Source organism: Chroicocephalus ridibundus, chromosome 14, assembly GCF_963924245.1.
Source record: "Chroicocephalus ridibundus chromosome 14, bChrRid1.1, whole genome shotgun sequence".
In the NCBI taxonomy this organism is placed as follows: domain Eukaryota; kingdom Metazoa; phylum Chordata; class Aves; order Charadriiformes; family Laridae; genus Chroicocephalus; species Chroicocephalus ridibundus.
The window spans coordinates 1,435,912-1,455,782 of record NC_086297.1 but is presented as its reverse complement, the minus strand read 5'-3'; the positions used below and the strand labels follow the sequence as shown (position 1 = coordinate 1,455,782).

The window sequence follows — 19,871 nt, the reverse complement described above, 5'->3', positions numbered from 1 at the left end:
TGACATTTCTTTATTTAACAGCTTTGATTTAAAGCTTTGATTTAAAAAGTACCTACTTCACCCACAGTGTCTTTGATTAGACAAGCAGGAGAATGTTATCCTGTTGTTTTTATCGCAGTTACTTAGTGCAGTTTTGAGGCAGGCTGAAAATAAACTATTATTTAATTGCGTTAAATTAATTATATGTAGGGTTTTTTCAGGGAAAGTCTTGAGTGAATCTCAAAGAAAAGCAAATAGTTAGGCATAAAGCAGTCTTCCCTGCCCTGGTTCAGGTTTCTCTACTCGCCGTACAAAGCCACCCTGCACGTGGGATGAGGAGGCTGGTGGAGACCCCAGGGCGAAGCTGGTGTCTCCTTCACGGGGGCTCTGGGCGGGGGCAGTTCGGCGTAGAGGGGGGGCTCCTCCTGTCATCCACAGGGGTGGAGGCTGCAACTTTATCCTGAGCACAGCTCAGATGGTTTTTAATCCAAAGGGGACCTGAGGACATGTCATTTCTACCTACTGTTTATTTTTGGGAAAGAAGCTTTTTCAGCACTCCATGTCCTGAAGGCTGTAGGTAGAGCACAAGTATACGTCTCATTAAGCACACAGTATATTGACTTTATTTTATGTATTTGGCTTTATGCTTTTGGGGGATAATAATTTTACAGAAAGTGGATTGCTTATTCTCCGTACTGTGAAATCAATGCTTTGCATGCGTTACTGGCTCCGTAGGTGGCCTGCTTTCTAAACTCTTCCCAATTTAGGCCATCAAATATGTTATGTTGGGTCCTGACATCGTTTAAAAAAACCAAAGTCCTGCAGTGTTACATATTTTAGGACATACAGAACGTATCTGGACTGATAGTGAGTGTTGGGTCTGAAACCTACTATTACTGGCAGACTAAAAAGAAAGTGTAAATGTTCAGGTCAATAAGACGGTTGAACTGCATCTAGAGCAGAAGTCGTACATAAGTGGTATATATATTGACAGGGTAGCTGGTAGTGGAAGGAAAAACGATAGGATAATGATTGGATAAAGTCACTCATATGGTTTTAAATCTATACCTTATTAGCCTCTGTCACCACCCGTAGATCATGAGCGCAGATGGATGTGATAGATGTGAAGCACAGGCCAGGAGGAGGAGCGCAGCGACGTAGCCGTGTCGCAGGGACTATGAAAACACAAGTGCACAGCTGCTGGACTTTCAGTTCCTACCTCTCCATCATGCACACGGCTCGAGTCGTGCTTTGGGAGCATTTGAGAATTGCTCTTCTTGCAGTGATTTGGTGGGTGAGGCTTCAGTTATTTTCTTTGTTATATAAAATGTAGTATAATACAAAAAGTAATAATGAGAGGAGAGGAAATCTCACTAATGGTACCTGCATTCAGTCTGTGAAATAAGTGGCTCAGCAGTCTTAGTTGCACAGATAAATGTCGTATTTGATCAAACCTGTTGTGATTCTTTCTCTTCTCTTGCTCTTAGTTGTAAGTATTTATGAGTTTGCTGATAGACGGGACTGCCAGTTGCATAGCGTAAAATCTCTGGATAATAGCTCAGTGCTTTCCAAATAAAATTGTTTTGTTGTTGATTAAAAAAAGAAGGTGGGACACCTTTATTTTGCATTTTTTAAAATTTATTTTTGGGGTTCTAGAACAGCAGTTGCTTGAAAAATCTTCAGAAACCCCCCTGGCTATGCCAGTATAACTTCTGCTGAGAGGATGTGACGTGGCACGTCAAAAACCAGGTTTGTGGTGACCTTTGAAACTGCCCAGATGACTCTGTGAGAAAGGCTTCCACTGCGTCTGGCGTTGGCTAATGACTTAACTGAATTGTGCTGGTTTCTGTAGGACAATGTGTTTTGGAGTCGCAGCTGGCTGACGGGCTCAAAATTGACACTATTTCAAAGAACTTTTTGATAAAAACATTATTACTGTGATAATAAAACATCTCTAAATGCATTAATATAGCTTTACAAATAGATAGATCATATAATACAGGGATAAGAACGTTCCTCCCTCTGTATATGGAAAATGGTCTGGTTCTTTCAGGTGCCGCTACATTATAAATAAAAATGCTCTATAAATGCAGCGTAGAGCTGTGTTTATACTTCATGTACTTAAACTTTTATTAAGCTGTGATAAAAGCTTTTCTTTTAATGTTGTATTGCTGTTGCAGAGTAGCCTCATTTGTTGTGCCTGACGTGAAATATGTAAAAAATAAAAATAATAAAACAAGACCTTGCTCTGTCATGCTTAAAGTAGCCGTGGGAGTTGAATGGAATGAGACTTGATAAATTAATGATGCTAAGTGCTGAAGTAAAGTGGAAAAGTGATGAATGTAAGTAGAGAGGTGCCAGTCTTTAATACTGTGATTGACGAGCCGGGCACATAGGTAATGGCAGAAACTGTGGGCAAGGATATAAAGTAATAAATGAATTTAAAGCAATCGGGTGAATTCGGGACTAACAGTAGCAGTGGTTAATAGACACACATTTGTTTCAATCACTTTAAAAAGTATGTTTACTTTAGGGAAGATAATATGATTTTGTAAATATTTAACACATTATTATTATGGTGTTTTATCTTGTAAACACGTGTTATATTTTACTGCAAGTCTAATTTGACTTTTTCTGCCTAACGTTTATTTTGAATCTACATTTTTGTTTCAACTTGAACTAATATTATTTATGGTGTTTAATTCATTTTTTCTTAAGTAATGTGTTTTTATAGATTTCTGTGCCAGATTCAGTCAGTCATGATCAGCTCTGGGGTTTTTTTTGTGGTTTGGACATTTTTCGCCTTGCTCATAGGGGCACGTTAGTTATGTTGAAGCCTGTTGCAAAGCTGCGCGTTGACTGGAGGGAGTCTTAAGGCAATAAAGTAAATGGCATAGGTGCAGAAAAAGTCTCCCAAGTTTGGGAATTTGATTATGCTTTGATTGCATCTCAGAATAAGTCCACATTGAAGTGGGTCAGACTCTTACCTTGACCCCACGCACACGCAGCAGGTAGAATTGATGGCTGCTCTCGGCGACAGCAGAAACGATGACATGCGCAGTAGTGGTTGTTGCTGGTACTTCTAGTATCAGATAAATTAGAAAGAACGTTTTGTTTTATGGACCTCATCTCCTTTGCGACTTGTCTTACAGTTTTCTTGTCGTGAAAGGACGTTACAAATTGTCGGATAACTTTTTGAATTGGGAGATCTCCGAAGAGTAGCCTTTCAGTTCTCACCGACTGATTTGCAGAAGACGGTGAAACGGTTCACTCTCAGCAGCGGCGGCACTGCAGTGCGGCTGGACTCCGGTGTCGTTCATGGGGCAGAACAGCTCTTTATGTAATGTCCTGGTTTGTGTCTGACGCTTGAGCTGAGGTTTGCCCTTCTATAGCTTATATCCCACACAATTTGTTTCTCTGGAATTATCTGAAGGATGTAGATGCAAAGACAGCTACCTGTATTGGCTTGAAAAATATGTCAAATTACAAAAGCACCTGCAAAGGCTGAGTTTGCTGTAGCAAACAAGTGCTTTGTCATTATCCATTGCGACTGACTGTTAGTAGGCATTCGAGCTGCCCATAAATCTCATAAAAGGTTAATGTAAAGTGTTCTAACTAAAATCTAAGTGGAATTAGCATTCAGGCATGATCTTGACTGCACATCAGTGTCGAGAATCTGTGAAAGAGGGTCAGATGTTGAATATATCTGAAAAAAGATACTTTATTTTTGTACCAAGAATTGTTTTTTTATTTGCACAGCTCCTCCGTGAGTTTGATGGACATGCCATAGATCTGATTAGGATTGCAGCAGCCACCCGAGGCTTTGTCCTAGTCTTGGTACATTCTGTCCCCTCCACTTCATGAAGATTCACTGCACGCCTCTTTTATCAATGGTACTTAATGTTAGTCTTGGATCAGCCTACAGGGCATTTTGCAAAGCATAGAATCCACGTACAGTGTGTTGAATAACATGCAGAAAAATACTGTGTCTAGTTAATGCAGTACATCTTTATTTTTTTGAACAGATAAAGCATTTCCTGTAAATCTGAAATTCATCAATTGATTTCTTTTTATCAAAAGTCAAAGGCCCAATGAAGAGCAATGTATGAAACATATTTTTTTCCCCGAGTATGAAATTCTCACTGGGAACTGTAACAGATTAAGCAGCTTCATGCTATATATTGCCATCTAATAACTTAGATTATGCACATTATAAAAGTATGATCTGAAACCAATTGTTTTCTTTTAAATGTAAAAGTTCATCTGGAGGACATCTATTATTGTCTCCTTGGTTTTGTTTCATTTAATGTTGAGGAGAGATTTTCTGTGCTGAAGTGAATTTTCTTAAGGACTCTTGGAGACATAATGTAATTTCTGGCTGCCAATTTATAAATATTTATTTTGCATTTAAGTTTTTCCATGTTTTGCACTTGGGTAGTCTATTATGGAAGGAAGTTTCTCCCCAGTTTTTATGGGGTTTTTTATGTTTTCTTTTATCTTCGACTGAAAACACCTTGAATTTCCTCCAGCTTCTTCTTGATAAGCTATGAATGTCTTAATTGTTGCCAAGATGGCCACTGTAGAAGGAAAGATTTGCATCTTACAGACAACATTCATTTTCTTGTGTTTCTACAGGCCCATCACTTGAACAGTCCTAGCAAAACTGGTTTTCAAGGATTATTTTTTTTCCTTCCTTCGCTCCTCATGTCAGTCTTCTACATGTTTATCGTATCAGATTTTTCTTTCAGCAGGATTAATATTGTGCGATTCCATTTGTACCTGGGATTAATGTTAATAATTGTTTTTGATGCAGCCTTAGAAAGGCTTAGCTAGCAGCGCTAGAAAAAGCCGATGTTAATCTATATACTGGGATTATAGGGTAAGACCATTTTCTTCTCTTCTTCTTTTCAAACATTATATTACTTGCAGATGAGGAAAAATGCACTTATTCTGCTGTCACATATCAACAGCAATTTTCATAGATGCCTGCTTTGTAATCCCTGACTAACCACTGCACTGTAATACCGTTTATGAATACAAGTTAAGATCTTTCCAATTTTTTTATTTCCTCCATAGTCATTTCAGTCTGTAGAGCTCTGAGCTAAAGACCGTGTCTAAGTGGTACACGATGCAACGAGCAGACAAGTGTCCAGCATGACTTGTCTCATGTTGGCAAATTAATTACAGTTGTAATCATTGCAGGGCCTCCCAATACGTGTTTTTGAATTCTGTAAAACCAGGATAGAGTCAAAGTGGCACATTTTTTTCTCTTTGTTAAGAGAATGAAAACAAACTATTTATTTATTGTTCACTCTTTACTTTTTTGTCTGTTGCTCTTGGATGCACATTTTCTGTATAAAATGGAACTAGTAGTACTCACGAGGACAAACTTTCAAGTTGATGGATGCCATGCATAGCAACATTTAGGGCACCCTTAATTTGCACTGGCTGGGAGATGCCATGCCAGAGAGAAGGAGGAGAGAGAAATGCATGCAGAAAGTCCTTCTTGACCTGTAAACTCAAGAGCTGGTGAAGCTGCGACAGTCGGTGTCATGGGCTTGTTTGAAAGTTTGGCCTTGGTTTGTTAGTTTACGTTAGCAGTTACACGGAGGACAGAATATTTATAGAGGTTCACAGTGCCCAGTGTAGGAATATACTGCAGTGATCTCTACAGCTACGGAATCTTCACAGTCAGAGGCTTTGCTAAGGGAAGTTCTTACCCACAAGCGATTTCTGAGAAATGAAAAGCAGGAGTCTGAACTCGTCTTCCCTTCGTTGGAAGTGCTCTGCCAGCAAAACGCTTCTGTGCAGGCTTCCTTCCAAATGAAAAGCCTTCAGTGTAATCTGGGGAGCTCCTTTGCCGTCAACAGCCCTGAGAAAAACACTCTCATTAAAGAAGGAGAAGGAAAAACGCTTATTACTGTAACTTGTGTCCATGGAATGATCTCAGGATGGGCATACTTGAAATACCTTGCTAGGAGATGATGTTGCAATGTTACTAAATGGTTTGGTGAGGCCTTTCTGTATTTCCATAATTTTATTTTTTTTTTGCTTTGAACAGCGCAGAGTTAATTGCCAGATATTAAATATTTATAGGTGATATTATTATTCATTACTAAGTGACTTTTCCTGGTGCTGCAAAGCAGTTGAGACTCATTCAGCCTTGGGAGGAAAGCGGAGATGGCAGCCGTGAGGAAATCCTCCTTTCAGGCCTTCAAGCGCTGGAGCTCACCCTTCTTCTAATGTGATTACAACAGTCCTTATTGTGTTCAGATTTTTGATTAGGAACCTTAAAAGGGTCAAATTCTGCCCAAGGGGCAGCAGATTTGTGTCAGTTCCTAGTTTTAACCTAAGCGTGCTCTCAACTGTCGTCACAACGAAGCACTTTTCTCCCCAAATAGTAGCATCAAGTTTTTGTTTTAAATCACAAATAGTGCTGCCAAATGTCAGAGAATCAAGAGGCTGTGCTAAAAGCCTGGCACTCTTTCAAGGATTTATTGTCCGCTGTTAACTTTTTCTTTGAGTTTCAGTATTGTTTTCTGAATTTTCAATCAGTCGATAAGTAGCAACTGCTACACTGCTCTGGAAAAATGCTACGGATCAGGCAGCTTGGCTGTGCTCTCTGCCGTTGTAAGGTCAGGATTTGAGTACAACAGCTATTGTCAGAGCATCTTGTACATCCAGTCTTAGCTGCCTATTTATAGGGGTTTTTACGTTACTCGGAGGAGTAGGATGAGGGACTTTTTCAAAAGAGAAGATACTGACTTCGCTGTAGAAAAGATACCAAACGCTCTATAAATACTAACGAGTCTAATGTCTCTATATTCCTTGGTCTGCAAAATGTAATGTGCTTGAATTACTTTTCTGAAGAAGGGTTATTTAGACATATGGAAAAACATCTGTTCGAGGCATAAATAAATAGTGTTTCAGTGGTTACACAATGTAAAAGACCATTCAAGGTCTTCTGTGCCTAAGTATCTACCATGATGTGATTCTGGCTATGGCTTCTTGAAAGCAGCATTTTTCACATTGAGGTGTAGATTTTGAGATAAACATATTTGCATCAAATCCGTCAATCGTTAATGGAATTTGTATGTACAATCATTCCATGGGATTTTTGTCTCTGGAGAACAAAATTCTGCCTGTGCTGTGAAATGTCTGCCTAGTTCGTAGGTACAAACATCCATACTTCTGAAAAGACAGGGCTGAGATGAAGAGCAAAAACGAGACAGTATTTTTAAATTATGCATATTTTACCCTTCTTCCTGCCTTTTCTTTTTTTTTTTTGTGATTAACCAATGTATAAAATATCAGGCAAAAATGAATTATTCAGTGAGTAACTTTGAAGACAATTTGCTCCAGTGTTTCAAATTTGTGTCTGTCTAACAAAATTTGTGAAATGAGGAGCAATAGGACACCCCACAAGTTCTTGTATGAGGAAGCTGCTGAGTCATGAAATTCTGGCTGATTTTGAGCCAAAAACTTCTCAGACTTTTCAAAAATCACTGTTTCTGATTTTGTGCATGATCCGCACATTTTTGCTATTATAGCATAATAAACAGATGCATAATTTTGTAATGGACAGAAAAAGATGAAAATGTATTTATTAGCATGTTTGTGATTCTTTTAAAATGTAGGGTTTAGAAAAAGGAATATAATGTCTGTCTTTACAAATGACAGAAGTGCAAGTATACTGTTGGCCTTGCATTTCAATGAGCTGTTGAGCTGTGGCATAAGGAACCGGATAAAGTGATGACCAATATAAAGTTCTTGCCCTGTGGCATTTGTCATGGCTGCAAGGCTCCTTTGCAACCGTGATTTTACTGCGATATGTGCCTTCCCACCGCTGATGAGCTTCATCCTGCCATCCTTTCTGCAGGGATATTCCACAGATCGAGTCCTGGATAGCAGTATTTTGTGTGTTTAGTGAGTTTGGCATTTGTGATTTGGGGGTCTGTGATGACAGGGCCATACAGAAGTTAGCATTTAAATTCAATGCCTTGTAAACTCTGTAGAGAATACAGAAAGCTCTTCCAAAGGGCAACCGAGAGCACGAGAGGGGCATCTTTTCCTGTAAAGATTCCTGAAGTTAATGGTGTGAATCCCCTCCCTGATGATCAAAACAGCCCTCTTAAAACTCTTCAGCATTAAAAGTAAGGACAAAGTATTTAGAGGAGAAACCTTTTAAAATGACACATGCCTATCATCTCTAAAAAGCCGTAGGTGATTGTAATTGCTCCCTGAGCAGTCTGATTTTCCTGAACAGTTCCTCTTAGTTCCCTTTCTTCAGGAAGGCAGAGTCCTCTCTTCTTTCAGGAAGATCAAATGTGCAGTTTTTAAAAACTCTGCTGTTGAAACATCAATGCAAGATTCCAGTGAAGTTTGTCCAAAAAAAACCAAAAAGGCAAAAAAAAGCTGTATGTGTCAGAACTTCACTTGAAGTAAAGGTAAAAGAGAGATGCTCTGGAGTGTGTAGTGCCCTGGGACAGACAAACTTCTCTCTGGATTTCCGTTCCACGGTTCAGGAAACACCCTGCCGCAGTACTCGGCTTCCACAAACAAGTCTCTACAGAAGTTCGTGGGCTTGGCTTTAGATTTTGAACCATATGTTGATGTATATGGATATCACATCCTCCTGTTTGGTAGCAATACATCCAGACGTACGAATGTCTTTCCTTGGAAGTATACTGACGTGCACAGATGCTGCTGGGGAGGTGGGAAGGAGACGAGGTGCCATGTAAATAAGTGGGTAAGGGCTTAGTGAGAAAGTGTAAGGTGTGCGTTTATAAATCGGTGGGTCCTTCCAGTAGCATTCAGCATTTCAGAGGGGAAAACGGAGTTCTGCAATGTGAGGAGGAGTGGGAAATGTACACCAGTTATTATTATTCAGCGCCTCGCAGACTGAAGTAGCTCAGAGGCAAGAACAGTGGGTGAGCAAGCTGCATTCATTAGCGGCCTTCATAGCTCTGCTGCTGGCAGATCAGCCCATCTTTATGTGTTCAAATCTATCACTTAATGCTTGTAAAGACCTGCATTCAAACCACATTAGACAGAACTAACTAAGGACAGGTTTGGCTTTACAAATAAAACTTTAGATTGGTTTCATTTTTGCTGTTGCCAACAGTCAAGAAGTTTGGGGTCACAAAGGTGCTTTCTTAAGACTTAACATGCTAAATATTGTCTTGACTTACGGCTGTGATGGCTTCTGAAAGAGTGTTTGGAGTCATTCCCATTTTTCCCTCTGATTCTGATTACTTCTGGGATAAATGTGCATCGCTGTCCTGTATGAATAGCGTTCAAGCTACAACAGATGTCGATGTGTTTGACCCGACGCCGCTGCGCTCAGGGTCACTGCTGCTGCAGAGAACCCAGGGCATCTCAGGTGAGGTGTCTGCAGCCTTATCTCATTTCACCTGCTCTTTACGTGAATGAAAGGAGGATCGTTTGAGCTCCAGCTGAGGATAATGGGGGGGGGGGGGGGGGGGGCGGAATTTAAGTCATATCATCTCTAGCATGAGCCAGCTGGCCAATAATGAAATTCTAAAAAACTGATGAGAAGTTATTGTACACAAATATATTAACGTAAAATAATTGTCATGCAGCCTGATGCCGCGCAGTGCAATGACAATGACAACACGACCTACCGGTGTTAAGTCCTGTGTCACTTTAATGATGCCCTACACCTAGCCACGTTTCAGCTCCACTGGAAAGCCTAGAAACCACGTTACGACTTGTGATAGTAAACAGTTCCCCATATTGCACCAGTCAAGAAATAGCAATGCCCTTTTATCCAATGGGAATTTCTTTTAATTACTTCTTCCATCTGATCAATGTTAAACTTTATATTGTAAAATTTATTCTGTGTTGAAAGTTGTATATGTTCAACAAATAAATTAATAAATTAACAGATAATAAAACTAATAATTTAGTTCTTTAAGCAAGGCATATACAGCTGTGCCTCTGTCTTTCTAGTACTCCTTTGGAATCCAGATCCCTGGATCCAACCTTTATTGAAATGATTTATACACTGTAACATTATGTTGAGTTGTATCTGAAAGAAAATCTTGCTCCGTTTCATCCTAGACATGAATCAGTTTCCGACAGGTCTTTATTTATGCACTTTCTGTAATTATACTGCAGTTTCTTCATTAAAAAAGAATGGAGAAAAAATAGCCAGTAAACACCAAGTTCCTTCCAAATTTAACTGTCTTTATAGTAATTAGGAAATTACAAATCCCTGTGAGTACAGTCATGGAGAACTCCTTCCTGAGAGTCTCACATTCTCTTTGCTTTCCCTTTCCCGTGCACACAGCCTCACTCGCTCAGGAAAGGACAAAGCTGGTGACCAGTTAAACAATGACTTTTTGCTGTTTCTTGCTTCTGGGCTCTGATGAGAGAAGCCATATTTTAAGCCCTGGAAGTTATTTCCAGTAGAAGCATCTGGCTCCCTTGGCTCTTGCAGCTCCTCAAGCTCGAAGCTGCTTTCTCCACTTAAGATGCTGTGCGAATCACCAAGATTTCTGCTATCTCAATAGGAAAATAAATAGCGAACAGAAGAAAGTCGCTCAAACAGACGTGGTATCTGAAGGGGGTCTTAGATATTGCAGTGGCTGTTTGGAAGGTGTTTAGAAAAGCTGGAGTTTGAAGACTTTGATAAATTAAATGGAAGTTTGCCCAAGGACAGCGTGGGATGAATGTGGGATTTGGCTCCATGCAGAGAAAAACACGCTAGGTTCTTCTTAAATATGTTTTATTAACTTGGTATTCGCTTGAGGAAGTTAAAGCTATTTTAAGTAAAATATATGCGGTACAAATTGCAATGGTTTCAGTGATCTGTTGGAGCCGCGTTCCTCGCCGTCCCTGCTTTAAAGACATTTGGAGGGGGACAAAGAAGGATGTTGGATTCAGGGTTTCTGTCGCAGCAGGAAATGTTTAAAGGTTGTGTATTAATGTGGGGAAAACAGACCTGCCGGTCTCCAGGGCTTTTCTGTTGCGAAAGAGGAACGGTGATGGCCTATCTCTGTGTATGGTTTTGCATATACTTAATGTGTTGTCTCCCCTTCTCTTTTCGATAGAAATGCAAACAGTTGGTACCACAAGTTTTGCTTTTGAGGTTCAGGAATAATTTTTTTTTGTGTGTAAGTGAAGTAATTTGGGATGCTTTAAGCTTACTTTTCCTTTACACTTTTTAAACTGGTAAATAAATATGTTTGTAAGTGTTCGGTTGGGGATGAAGAATCCTGTGGTTCTGCCATGGAGGTAGGAAATGGAAAACTGGGCTCATTTGCATTTATTTACATAAAATTGTTCTTTGTTGTTGTAGGCCCTGATACAACCTTAGGACCTTACGGGTCATCTGCTGCAGAACTCCTTTCCGTTATTTTTGTAATGGAAAATGTAATCTTCCCTTTCTCCTGAAATACTTTTACACTTGCACTTTTGCATTTTCTGCTTCCTAATGATCACAAAAACAGCAATTCAGATAGGGAAAAAAACCTTTCACCAACCATAGGCAGTTTTAAAAGAAAAATTAATCTTATGTATTCCCTAACAGCTTGTTAATGTGTGTGTGTGTTGGTATTAATGACTGAAAACAGTCATTTTTCCCCCCACCTTGATCACCGGTACAGGCTCCAGCACTGACAGATCTGTTTGCAGCCTTGATTTAAATTCCTTCCAAAAATCACACCAGTTCTACGTGTGCCACCTGGAAGGTGCCGAATCAGATACAGGTTCAGAGGATTTGGTCTCAGATACGTGGTTCCGGTGACACAGTTATCGATGCTATCGAGTTGCATACTATGAAAAGACTTTAACAAGGAATAATATGATGCTGCTTCGTATATAAAATCTCCACTGATGCATGAGGTGGTTTTTGTATATTTTATGCTTAAAAGCAAAGCGATGATTTGATGCCTGAAAAATTATAGTCGGTTCAATGTTGCTATCGAGGGGAATAAAATTCTAATCAAAAGGGAGCTTTTAGAAAGAGTTCAGAAATATAATGCTCATGAGCTGTTTTGTAATGTGTTAAAGCACAGTTTGCCATGTGCTGCTGGTTAACCGTGCGCTTTCAATTATGGCACACCCCCGTCTTTGAGCCAGAAAAATTATGGAATGATTTCTCGCAGGGGGGTGCTTTCCATTGCTGTTCAATAAAGGAAATGGGTTCATTTGTGCTAAACAAAGAAGAAAGGCAGGGATGGTGGCAATAGTGCTGCAGGGGGGCAAGGCGGAGCTCACTGGCGGTGCACAGCCTGAAAAGCCTGGCCCTTCGGTGAGATGCCTCCATGTTCTTCTGCTTCCCTCTGCTGGAGCGCGGCCGATTCCGGCCCGTCTCCGGAGCAAATCCCAACCCCTGCTAGCAGAGCCAGAGCTGTCGGGCTGGGCAACTCACTTCTGCAAACTCATTTATTTGTTTATTTAGAGGTTTCTGCTCCATTTTCGGTTTTCTTTCAATGTCCTCATAGCGCAAGTCTGTGTACAACTCCCGTCTCCAGGTCAGTGCGATTCTCTGGCTGCCAGCCTCTCTCTAGGCATGTCTCAGCTTTGAGACTCATGAGTAATTTGATTTTTTCGGAGCTGTGTGGGGTGTAGATGCCCAGTTGCAATTCGTCTTTCTAGGGATGCTGCACCCATGTCCGTCGTTACAGGCACAGAAGCTCCAGTCTGTTGTGCTGCAGTCGAATTGCAGAGCACTGGATAGATCCCTGACAATTTAAAGGTTTTTCAAAGACAAATATTTAAATGTCTGTGATATCGATTGCCCAGAGTTTCCTTTCCCATTTAATTATATTATATTGCATTCAGTCGTACTTATAAAAATGGGGGATTGTCTTAATAATAGCAGAGAATTCACTTTTTAGCATGAAAATAACATGAATTTTAATAGACCATATAATTTATCACTGCTTAACAAGTGCTTTCCCATTGCTTTCCCATCGCCACTTTCTCCCTTTCATAATTTTGATGGATTTTGGAAACAGAAGTAGGTTTTCCCTTTAGAGTTTCACAATTAATCTATGCCAAGTTTAGTGCAAAGTTCAATTCTCTTGCAAATAGCAGCCATTATTTGGCAGTTCATCTGTCATATCCTGGCTTGGCTCCCTGTGTTTACTATGAAATATGACTGCCAGCTATGCTTTGGGAATTATCGAAAGTTTACATTGATTGAAAGGGGATATTTGAAGAAAATTTACAGGAGCTTACCTCTAACTCAGTAGTTTACTGAGCTCTAGCTGAAAAATACTAAACGTGCTGCTATTTCCTCAATAGTGCATACAAGTCACTTGATGCATAGTTAACATCGGGAAGTGTTGAATTGTATTAAGCTACAAAGTTAATTGCTCTTAATAATATAAGTAATTAGTACTGGCAATGTCATAATTATTACTTAGTTACTTAAAGTGGAAACTATAGATTCAAGGGTAGTTCTAAGTGCGTGAGACGCCTGTGTTAATATACGGAATAAGACAAGCGGGTTTTTAAATCTATGGTGGGCATATAGAGAACTCTTGGCTTTCTCTGGGTGTTCTCAGGCTTGCGTGCGAAATAACAATGTTTTGTATACTTCAGTTTACCAAAAATAAAAAAATGCATAGGATTGAAACAGAAAATAGGATTAAATACTCATGGAAGAGTGCACTCTCTTATTTGTTAGCTTTAAATATTTTTTAGTTTCCTCTGTTCAGTTCTATTAAAAGGATTTTAAAAGAGATTTCTTACATGCAAAGTTTCCGTTTCGGGAGTAGTTTTGGTACTGTTTTCCTTTGTCCTGTTTTTTTATGCTGTGCCTGGAATAAGTGACTTCACGTGTGCGTATAGAATACTAACTAATAATAGTCAAATAGTCAAAAGATACTTTCTGCTCTTTAAAAAAATTAACTCATATTGAATTGTTCATTTTAAACATCATACAGTAGGCATTTTCACACAATGATAGAGAACTAACATTTATTATGGAAAGCAAATGACGGTTCATGTTATATACATTGAGCCCTGCAGGGCCAACGTCAAAGTTTGATCCAACTCGATTTCTTTATTCACGTGCCTGCTTTGATTTCGGTGTTTGGGGTAAGAACGCTTTCCCTGGTGTTCTGTAGTTACATGCTACAGGCGCTGGCGCTGCTTTGCACCGAGTGCAGTATAGTTGTCGCCACATGTCACAACATTTTTAAGCCACACACACACCCCTGCTTAACTTAATTACCATGTATGGTCCATTGATTGGAATGGAATTATTTGGTAGTTATATAATTTTCAGTATAATACACAGGTTCAATGGATTTAGTAGACATTCACTATAATAATTTCCCATAGTCCTTTCCCCTCTATATCATTACGTTATACTCATAAATACCACTTGTGTCAGATGTTAAACACAACTTTTAAAATCTGTTTATTCAATGTCATTCTTGGAAGCTGTGGGTTTTGTCCTTCTCGGCAACAGATGTGCTTACCAAAGTAATGGTTAAGTGTATATATTTATAAGGCAACAGATCCCCTTATGTCTTCTAAACAAAACAATTTAAGGAAGAATTGGCTTTGAACATGTGTTTTAAGTGGTTTGGGAGGCATATAGTCAGAGTCGATCCGTCAGATAACCCTTCAGTAAAGCGACGTTCCCATGACCCCGCACCGCAAGAGCCATTGGCTATATCTTGAATAACTAACGAAACAGATGTTCTCTGGAGCATTGAATGTCATTCCATTTAGGTTAACTGTGTTTACAAAATAAATATGGTTGTTAGCAGTGTGCATTTCATATCTCGGGCTGTGTAACAAACAGAACTATTGAAATAGTCTCAATTTGAATTCTTAATGTAAAGTCTTTGCTCTTTATCCTGGATACTATATAGTTTCTCTCTGTGCAGTGAAAACTAGTGGTTATAGATTCATCATAAAGCTTAGAATCATCACCAAAAAAAAATTCACACAAAGATTGCTTACCAAAACAAAACAAAAAAACCTTCACAAAGTATAGTACAGCAAAATATTAAATTTTGAAGGCAAGATTTTGCTTCCTCATAGTCATGTTTTTATGGTAATTACTGTTAAAAGTTCCAAAATTTCTTTAATTTCTTGAGAAAGCACTTAAACTAGAGGAACCTTTTGTTTTTGAAGAGAGAGTGAGCAGGTTTTCCATTTTGTATAAATGCTGTGCTTTGTGTTTGATTTTTTGGAAAGCTTTTAATGGCAAGTTGAAAGGTTAGTTTATTGTTTAAGACCATTTAATAATTCTTTTCTAATATAAAGGTATATTAATATAAAATATAAACAGAAGAAAAACATTTTGATGCCTCATTTTGCAGTCGTGTTTTTGTTAAGGATGTTTTAATGCATGAAAGGCCTGGCGTTTCATAATTTCCATGGTCCTTCTGTAAAGAATGTTAGCAAGAATGGATTTCAAACCCCAACGTATGTTTTTTACTGAAGCAGAATCACTGCTCTTCCCAACTTCTGATCAAGATTGTGCAGCGATAGTTTTGACTAAAGTACAGTTGGGGCTGGAAGTGGCCATAAATGACACAAAATAGAGGTGATGTGCACAGAACTCTGGGACTCACACGCGTTATTTTGGCAATTCCCGTCTCCGAGTGCTGGGAGCAGGCTGGTGCAGGTGAAGGGCTGTGGCTGTGGGTATGTGGAGTGAGCCCGACAGGGGTGAGCGTGCTGAAGATGGGATTTCTTCCGTTTATATGAGTGTTCTTGGTTTTCCAAAGAGGACCTCTACCCCTAGAGAAACAGCAAATGTATTTGGATGTGTCATACATTTAAGTGATTTGGATGTATTCCATTTCACTGGTCCTAAATTAGAAACCGTTTCCAAGCTGGTGATGGCCTCAAAATGTCCTCACCATATATGTCCTTTCTCTGTTCAAAAATCAGATGGGAATAGCAGTGTCCGTAAAATATTTACTACATGCCAAGTTAGACTTTGTTCACTTTCATTTACAATAATATAAATTATAAATTTGCCGCATTTGAAGACGATCTCAGTCTTTAAGCTCCTGATTGTAGAGGCATTTGACTGTATTTCAGCTCAGCCCTTCGGCAGTTACTTCCCTCCTCTCCTGCTGTATTTTGTGTCACCGTTTCAGAACGGTGATGGTGGCACGCGCTAAACAAGCAGACACGGTATGAGGCTTTAGCCACAGGCTGGATGCCATCGTTTATACTTTACGTATATGTAAAGTCAGTAAAAGGAAGTTTTCATGTAGATGAATCACGGGAATGAGCCTGCGTTCTCCGAGCTGACATAGTCTTTCTTACAACACCAAAACAAAGGGAAATCAGGAACCAAGAGCAATGGACCTGCACTGGTGTAGGCACCGCTTTACAGGCTGCGAATAAGCTCCATGCTGCAATTTATTTCTCTGTAGCACGAGTTGGAGAGCAGGAAAGTTTTTGGTATTTGACGTAATACATTAAAGGTGTGTCAGTCGTATTTTTTTATGACTTGAGAATCTCTTTCTGTTTTTTCCTTCAGGATCCCAGAAGCAAGCACAAATTTAAGATCCACACGTATGGGAGCCCCACCTTTTGTGACCATTGTGGGTCGCTGCTTTATGGGCTTCTGCACCAAGGGATGAAATGTGACAGTAAGTGAAGTTTGGACATGTTACCAAAAGGGTATTTTAGAAAGTAAGTGGAAACACTGGTTAGCAGCTTCTTACTTCTTTTCTGTGGAAAATACCGTTTCAAATGGCAGCTGTTTATAGTGCTGTTACATTGCAAGTGGATATTTCAGTACTACAGTAACATACTAATGAAGATCCCCTCTGTTGCTGAGAACACGGTGTATTGAGTTCGATGTGGCGGAAGAGCCTTTGCCAGTTTTGAGGAAGGCTGGTTTGGGACTGGTCAGGTGAATACACTGTTGAAAGCTGAAGTTTCGGTTTGGTTGGTAGCCAAGGTCCAATATTTTCCTTGCATTTCATTTTTCTTGGAAGTCTCCTGCTAGAAAATCTAATAACGAATTTAAGCCTAACTCCGTTCATTGCTAACACTGGCACAAATGCTCTGTTTTCTTCGTCACATTCCCAGCAAGTCTTTATTCCATTTTCACTTTTTTCCCCTTGCACTTCATTTATCATATCTTTAGGTTTCTGAAGTAGATTATTTTATTCTCTGTTTAATTTACCGTCTACAAAATGTATTGTAGGATGGGAACTAGCCGTGTTGTTCAGTGAAGAACATGCAGCTGTAATCTGAAAGTCTGCCAGCCGTTAAGCATTGTAGTCTTAACTTCCACTTTGCTCAGAGTTTGCAGCGTAATCATATTGTTAGCTTCTCACTGCTGCCCGAACCGTTTTTATATCCACAGCCTGTGACATGAATGTTCATAAGCAATGCGTAATAAACGTCCCAAGCCTGTGCGGCATGGATCACACGGAGAAAAGAGGAAGGATTTATCTGAAAGCTGAAGTCACTGGTGACAAACTGGAAGTAACAGGTAAACAACTCACCTTGGAATTTTGCAGGTAATACAAGTGTATAACATACACTGTGGGTTTATGTACCTTCGTCAAAATCTTTTGTGTTTTAAAGCCAGCGATGGAGTATTTCCCTTCAGAACTGTGAGGATTTCATTCAACATGTCCTTGAATCAAGAAATGATGAACTGGTGTTCGTAAAAATAAATAGAAAAGTGAAAGCTGTAGTAGGAGCTTTAAAAACTTAGCAATATTAATTAGAAAATCGCTGTAATGTCAATTTTTGGTGTAGAAAGCAGCCCAGTAGGATAGCTGGCTGTAGAGGAAGTCAGCCATCATCTTCAGAACAGAAGAAATACTCCAAACTTCCATCAGCTGAGGAGTTGTTTCCTGCATTTCAGACTATTTAATAAACAAAGGCAACTTGGATTCCATCCCAAATATTACTCCCAGTGAGTTATAAAAAAAAAAAAAATTAATCACATTTTATAAGGTTAAGGTTACCAAGATGAGGAGGAGGCAGAGAGAGGAAGGAAAGAGAGGGTGGCAGTTCATTTCTTTGGAAGTGTTTCTCCCAGAATTTATGAGTAAGCTTTGGTAGTGCGCGCACCCACCCACCCCATCGACCCATTCTAAGTCTGAAGTTGCAGAACAAATTCTGGAAAACTTATTTTACAAGCTGAAGGACTGTTTTGTCCCCCTAAATAGCCATGTAATAGGTTGGGTAACTCCAACAGAACTTCCTTGTGCTGTATCAGAGTGGAGTTTATCGCTCAGGATCTGCACAAGAATTTGTATTTACGGCATGTTACGGGTGTTCTGGGTGTGCTTTCTATTTCAGCCGGGGTCAACTGATAATTAGTCTGTCTGCTATCTGAAGTGCAAAGTTGGTAGTGAACTTTATTGTTGATTATTCCTTTCTGTTGGATACAAATATGCAAAAAGTGTTCTTTGCCAATCAGGTCGCAGTGTACGTGCTCAAAGGGAGAGCACGGGGCAGGAATTAGGATGGACAAAAGTAAAATAAGGGAAAGAATAAATTAGATTCTAAAAGAAAGTGCCAATTTTCTATGGCTCAGAACTTTAAGGAAATTTCAAATATGTGCTGTAGTAACTAGAGCCAAAATAAGTAAGATATAACATAAGAAAGGGAGTAGAAGACACTCATAAAACACAAATTCTCAAAAGCTTTTACCTCAGGAGGGTGGGTTGGTTGGTGTGTCGTCACAGGTGACACCACCACTTCTTCAGTGAAGAAAACTTAGAGGTAGCAAATCTTAAGGCATCACCTTTGATGTACTGATACATCCTTGAACTTGGTATCTCGATAATGATGGTAACTTGCAAGAGACTGAATTCAGCGTCCGCACTATGGGACACGAACAGGGTATCGTTGCCTGTTTGGTGTTGCAAAATGGAATTAAATTCGAGGGCAAAGTTACAGCAGGACACAGTTGGAGGTTTCTCAGAGCATCTCAGCTTCTGCCTTTGTTTCTTGCTGTAGTCGTCGGCCCCCCGAGGACGTTGAGTGTTGAGTATCGCTTCAGCGTTGCTCAGGGGAAAGGCCAGAGCCTGGTGTACGCCGACAGGGTGTTCCTTCGACCTCTGCACGTCTCGGGGAGTGAGTCTCAGCAGAGACCGTACCCCTTGCAGCCAACACAGAGGAGATCAGAACATCCCACTGAATTTTCACAGCTTATAGAGCCAGCAAACTTCCCTCCTGTCGCTGTGGTCATTCACGGCTTTGTTCTCTCTAAACCTGACTACCTCCATATTCTCCCGTCAAACCCTGTAAAATGCATTGAAAAGGAGAAGTACGATAAAATTTAGTTAGAAGCGATCAGAACGGATCCCAAGTGATACTTAGTTGGAGATTAACTTTTCAAATAGCTTCCTGTCGACGTAGGAGGAGAAAATTTGTCCAAGGTACCATCATTACCAGAAAGGTGGTTTCACTAAGTAGTGAGGCATTTTGAAGGCGGTGGTGCAGGTTCTCAAAGCAATTGTACCATGAGAGAGGACTGATTTGAAAATCACCCAAGTGACAAAATTTAGTATTTGCATTATTCTGGGCCACTTTGCAGCAAGGTTCTTAAATGTGCCTTAAACTTTCTGACATAGTGCACGTAATTTGACAAGTAACAGGGACACATTTTCTGATGATTCAGCAGGTTTATAATCCTTCTAGGGACAAAAACACTTGTCGCAATTCTTTGTGGTACCCAGGCACCATAAAACAATTACACAAATAGGTTTTCTTTTAGTTCACAATTTTATTTGAAAAGGTCCTGTCTGAAATATGCATATGGTAAAATTGGTACAAATACTTTGTAGGTTTTCTTCATAAACTCTTTTTGGTGTGAGTGTACTTGGCAAATGTACTTTTGTGTTTATAAATAAAACATTTCCATCCCACAATTAAGTAGGTTTCTGGACAACAAGAAAAATATTTACTAT

At 39.7% G+C, this 19,871-nt stretch overlaps 1 protein-coding gene across 2 annotated transcripts in view; it reads left to right on the top strand.

Moving 5' to 3' along the window:
* Positions 1-19,871, top strand: part of PRKCA (protein kinase C alpha) — a 156,820-nt gene that overhangs the window by 79,695 nt on the left and 57,254 nt on the right. For both annotated transcript variants that reach the window (XM_063352623.1, XM_063352622.1), the window contains exons 4-5: positions 16,469-16,580; positions 17,306-17,434. In XM_063352623.1, the coding sequence (XP_063208693.1) occupies positions 16,469-16,580; positions 17,306-17,434 (241 nt within the window). The remainder of the gene's footprint in view (positions 1-16,468; positions 16,581-17,305; positions 17,435-19,871) is intronic.